This window comes from Hyperoodon ampullatus (assembly GCF_949752795.1).
Source record: "Hyperoodon ampullatus genome assembly, chromosome: 8".
Classification (NCBI taxonomy): domain Eukaryota; kingdom Metazoa; phylum Chordata; class Mammalia; order Artiodactyla; family Ziphiidae; genus Hyperoodon; species Hyperoodon ampullatus.
Genome location: NC_136921.1, coordinates 75,346,049 through 75,352,048, shown reverse-complemented (window position 1 = coordinate 75,352,048; position 6,000 = coordinate 75,346,049). Strand labels below are relative to the sequence as shown.

Here is a 6,000-nt window from a genome sequence, read left to right as displayed (position 1 = left end):
GCTTTCAACACTGCCACTTGTGAAGGAAACCTTTTGTTCCTTTTTTATGAGTGAACTATATAATTCTGCATCTTAAAGGCAGAGCAGTAGCCTTGGCTCCATCCTGTGGAAGGAGCAGCAGAGTTTGTTAAAGTAGTGAAAAATCTTTTTAAGCTGAGATTAGCAGATGTGGAATGAGGCAGTGTTGAGTAGCAGTTAAGGGAAAGTCTTCACAGGTGAAATAAATACCCAAGGTTCTGGATGTTCAGTGTCGAATCAGTTTGAAGTTATTTGACTAGGTTCCTTTTCAGGAGTTACGGAATTTTATTGGTATGGCACTGGTGATTGTGATAGTCATCAGAGGCTATAGTCTTAAAATGTTTTATTTCTCTCCAAATTATTCTAACCCCCGGTATAATATATTGTCTTTTAAAAATGTGAATGTAGGAGCTTTCATCGAGCAAGTTAATTGCTTTTGGCTCTTTTATATTGATTTGAGTTGCGTTTATTTGATTCCTAGGATGAAGTAACCTTTATCTGTCTAAAAATTGCAGGATATTTTACTTCAAATAAAGAACATGGTGAAACTCATTCACACATTAGCGGATCATGATGATGATGTCAACTGCTGTGCCTTCTCCTCTTCCCTCTTGGCCACTTGCTCCTTGGACAAAACAATTCGCCTGTACTCCCTGAGTGACTTTAGTGAATTGCCACACTCTCCATTGAAGTTTCACACCTATGCTGTCCACTGCTGCTGTTTCTCCGCTTCAGGACATATTTTGGCTTCGTGTTCAACAGATGGTACCACTGTCTTATGGGATACTCAAAACGGACAGACTTTGGCAGTGATGGAACAGCCCAGTGGTAGCCCCGTGAGGGTTTGCCAGTTTTCCCCAGACTCCACTTGTTTGGTATCAGGGGCAGCTGATGGAACTGTTGTTTTGTGGAATGCACAGTCATACAAGTTATATAGGTAGGAATATTTAAACCACTTTCCGTTTTTAATCCTATTAACAGGTCCACCAAAAAAAGAAGAAAAAAAGGCAGAATATTTTGATGACGTTAAGAAGCAGATAATTTTTAGACATCACAAGGAAAAATATTTTGACCTATCTTCTTTTTTTTTTTTTTTTTTTTTTTGTGGTATGCGGGCCTCTCACTGTTGTGGCCTCTCCCGTTGCGGAGCACAGGCTCCGGATGCGCAGGCTCAGCAGCCATGGCCCACGGGCCCAGCCGCTCCGCGGCATATGGGATCCTCCCAGACCGGGGCACGAACCCGTATCCCCTGCATCGGCAGGCGGACTCTCAACCACTGCGCCACCAGGGAGGCCCTGACCTATCTTCTGAAGGTCATAAAAACAAAATATGATTCTTGAAGTAGATTTGCTTGGCTCTGAGTGTTTTAAATTTCCAATCTCTCTTTTGTAAAATAAGGTTAATCTTGTTAGACTTCATGGATTTTTTGGGAAAGAGGCCAAAAAAAAAAACCCTACAGTAGTCTTTTGAATAAAATTTAGTAATTTTAGGCTTTATTTTTGTCACTCGTGGCTCAGGTGTTCTCAATAATAAAGTAATGGTAGGTAAATCTCACCTACACAGCTCTTTCCTGACTAGGAGTCTTGCTGACCAAGCCCAGAAGAAGGAACCTTGTGATCAGCATGGTGTTGTGTTATCGTTTCTTTTAAAAAAAAAATCACTTAAAAAACTCCTTTTGGATAAAAATACATCAATTAATTTACACTGGTAATGTTGTGTTGCAACTCACCAACATTAAAACCATGCACTTGTATGTATTTATAGTGTGGTGAAATATATATAACATCAAACATTTTAACCTTTTTAACGTGACATTAAGTACGTTAAAAACTATAAACTTTCAAATGTTACCAATTAAAATAGCTTAATGTACCTTCCTTTCTCCCTACCCCCCAGCATCACTTAGAGCACAAATGGTAGCAGCTGGTAAACAACTGTTACTCATTTAGATTTGGGTCTTTGGATTGAAGAAAGTGATGTGTTTTAAGTGGTGTTAATAAACAGTTTAAAGAGAAAGCACAGGAAGAATGAAATGCCTTTAAGTTATTTTGTGTGAATGAAATACAGCTGTCAGCTAACGAATCTTTTTCACTTATTGGGTGATAAATTCTGCCTCCCTAGCATTATTTCTCTAATGTATGTAATTAATGATATAAAAGTGGTACACTGCAGTAGATTTAAGCACTGGCTAGGACACTGCACTAATTGTTGGGTTTTTACCCGTTTATTTTTCCTAATTGAGAAAATAATTGTTAAGCCAGTGCTTCCTAATCTTCCCTAGATAATTTTAACTTGTTCACAGCACTTTCTTTACATAAAGAATTTGTATTTGAAGATGGGATGAAAGTTTCTGGGTGATTTTGCTGTTTGTTGTTTCTAGGTGATTTTAATACAAAAGTTGAAAGTACTTTTGACCCCAGTAACATGTTTTTCAATCAAAAAGTTACATCTTAAAAAAAAATGTGACTGTAGTTGATATTGTTGGTTGTTATTGCTTTTTTTGTTAAGCTTTGTAGATTTTAACATGTTCCTACTGACTTGCCATACGGAAAAGTATGAAGATATGTCGACTTTGGTTTGGTTAAGATAATGTTTAAATCCTCTTACTTTTAGCAAGCATATAAATGATATTTTATTTCTATAGGCATCTACTGCCTTTTATCTCTAGTTCTGTGATAGCCATTTATCCTCTTTTTAGTATATCAAGCTGCTGTTAGAGATTGTAATGTAAAGTAAAAGATGCTCTGAAATGAAAATTCCCTTTTCTTTTGCTTTTATTTCAGATGTGCTAGTGTTAAGGATGGCTCCTTGGTGGCCTGTGCATTTTCTCCTAATGGAAACCTCTTTGTCACTGGCTCCTCGTGTGGAGATTTAACAGTGTGGGATGATAAAATGAGGTGTCTGCATAGTGAAAAAGCACATGATCTTGGAATTACCTGCTGCGATTTTTCTCCACAGCCAGTTTCTGGTTAGTTATTTTACTCTTGTAAGCACTAGTAATTCCCATTTGCAATTTGTATGTGACTTTTTGTTCTTTTACTTATTTTCACTTCATCATTAGTGAAACAACAAGCCCTTTTAATTCATTCCTTTCAAGGAATCATCCTTCTCCTTTATCTTTTTTGATCAAAATGAAATCACAAATATTTTTTGGGGAAAATCAGGATCTTTGGGAAAATATGTAGGGGCTGACTCAACTTGGTGCAGTAGATCTGGATTCCTTGAGTACGGTAATGTAGAGGCCTTAACCCTGTTGGTTTTACTGTGATTTTTGAAATATTGTATATTGATATTCAAATAGAAATGTGAAATGTAAAAATTGGAAACAAGTTTCATTTTCCATTTACTAATTTAATCTTTCAAAACATAAATTAATAAAGCATTTGACAATACAGTTAGTTTTCAGAAAAAGAAGAAACAAAAACTCCTGAATATAGACTCTTGGTTTGAAATAAATACAGTGAATTGGGAAGTTGTCTTCTTTTATTTTCATCTTCTATGTTAGGATGAAGTTCTGCTTTTGGCTGCTCCAGTCTTACTGCCAGACCAGTGCTGTCCCATAGCAATACAATGTGAGCTACATATGTAAATTAAAAAATTTCTAGTAGTAGGTGAAATTAATTTTAACATTTTATTTTACCCTATATATCTAATATATTATTTCAATAATTGATAGTCAATAAAATATCAGTAAGATATTTTACTATATTTTGTTATGAAGTCTTCAAAATCTAGTGTGCATATTATGTCACATCTCAATTTGTAGTAGTCACACTTCAACTGTTCAGTAGCCATGTGTGGCGAGTTACTACCTTATTGGACAGCTCAGGTCCAGTAGCAGGATGGCTTTGGCACTCCCCTATTTCAAAACCATCAATGGCATATTAAAATATGTTTAAGGTAAGATAAAACACCAAATCCCAAACACAAAGCCTGTAAGTACCTTCATATTCTGTTTCCCTGCCTCATCCCAAATCACACTTGGCTTCATGCATTCTCTTGCCACACTGGCCTTCTTTCACTCCTTGAATGTCTCTAAGATTTTTCCAAGGGTTTTACATGTGGACCCTTCACCTGGTTCACTATTAGTCATCCTTTAGATTTCAGGTAAAAATAAATAAATAAATAAATCACTTCAGGTGAGTTTCCCTTGCTCTTACCTCCTGCACACAGTCTAAAGTATTTTGATACAGGCTTTTAGTTGCACGCCTTTTCTTTTAAAATAGGACTTAGTGAAGTATCACAGGTTTTAATTATATAGTTATTTATATGGATTGTGTTTAATGGTGTTTTTCCTGTTAGATTGTAAGCTCCATAGGGCAGGGCCTGGGTCTGTTTTATTTACAGTGCTTGGAATATAATAGGCCTTGAAATACAGACTGATGAATAAGATTCCTTTTATTGATTTGCTGAAATTTCTTGTTATTGTTTTCTTAGCCTTTTAGTGTCATATAGCAGATTAACAGATTTTCTTTTCATGAACCCATTCTTACATTAAACTCCCTACCTAATTTACTTATGATAATTTATTCTTTTAATATATTGTTTTATGCTGTTTATTCTAAGAAGACCAGCTTGTAACAGACAAGAACCATTTCTTCCATTCTGTGAGACCTTCTCCAAAATCTTACAGGCACTCAGTGAATCTTTAATGAGTTATATAAATATAGGGAGATTTAGGTTTCCTTTTTGATTCTAAGTTACCTGAAAAAAAGATTTTCAATTAAAATACCATTTTTATAGTGATATTGGAGTAAAACTAAGGACATCCTTGTTCTATCTTTAGAGGGGTTGCAGCTCATGGGTCCTGGAAAGGTTCACTAAACTAGGCAGAAAATTTGGTGAGATTCTAAAATAAGTTTAATACTCACATCCCTACCCTGCCTGTAGAGTATATTTCTCAATATACTTCTAATATGTCCCTTCTGCACTTTCTTTAGTTCAATTTCTGTTAAAATAGATATTAACCTTATGTGTAAATTCCCTGAAACAGATCAATATATGCTTTAAAGCATATAAACCAATAAATGATTACTATAGGAATTTGTGGTAACTATGTATTTTCTTAAAAGACAAAGTATGTAATTTTTAACTTGTTATTGTTTAATTTGGTATTTGTTAATATCTGTAAATACTTATGACATATTGAATCTTCTGTCTTTGTGACATTTTGCTCAAATAAGGAAAAATAATACTGTTTGTGCTGGAGGATAAATGTTCAATTCTCTCCAGTCTTTAAGTGAAAAGACAGTTTGGATTAGATTATTATTACAATTTAAATATTTTTCCTGAAGAAAAGTCTATTTTTAAATATTATATTTGGATCTCAAGGATAGGCATATTTTAAGCTTTATAATTTTACATTGTCCTAGATGAATTCTTACTACTGAAAGAAACTTCTGAACTAACGTAAGGATCTTATTTAGTCTAGAAACAATAGGAAAAAAGTTTTCTTAACTGAGTCTAGTACTTAAATATTTTACTCTCAGCCATTTTTGGGTAAACTGTTTTGCCTTAAAAAGATTTAATGATTATTAGGAATTGCTTACATCCATCAAGATCTCTGAGAAAGGATGCTGTTTGGCTGAACCTGTGCTACAAAAACAAAAATGCTGTTGAAATGTGGAAGTCCCATGCAGTTAGAAAAACTTTCAGTGAAAAAGAAATTTTAATTTGTTTTATGTTAATAAAGTATATGTGCTTTCAACAAAACAGAGGGAAGCATTTATTTTACATACCCAGGTGTATAAATTAAATATCATATACTAAATATTTGCAAAACAAGAGTGCAATCTTAAGATGGCTATTAGGTTTCCTAATTGTGTCTTACTGCATATGAGTGCTGAAATTTCCTTTGACCTGTGATATTAGGTGGAATTCATATAAAATTGAGTTGGTGATACCAATATTTACATTACCCACAATATTTAGGAACTTAGCTAGTGGGTAGATAATGATATACTGAAATTATCTAAGTAAGCA

The 6,000-nt window shown here is 34.4% G+C and overlaps 1 protein-coding gene across 3 annotated transcripts in view; it reads left to right on the top strand.

The window, feature by feature from the left end:
• Positions 1-557: 557 nt before the first annotated feature.
• Positions 558-6,000, top strand: part of WDSUB1 (WD repeat, sterile alpha motif and U-box domain containing 1) — a gene marked incomplete at both ends in the record, with an annotated part of 88,720 nt that continues 83,277 nt past the window's right edge. For all 3 annotated transcript variants that reach the window (XM_079710435.1, XM_079710434.1, XM_079710436.1), the window contains 2 exons: positions 558-955; positions 2,802-2,986. In XM_079710435.1, coding sequence (XP_079566561.1) covers positions 558-955; positions 2,802-2,986 — 583 coding nt within the window. The remainder of the gene's footprint in view (positions 956-2,801; positions 2,987-6,000) is intronic.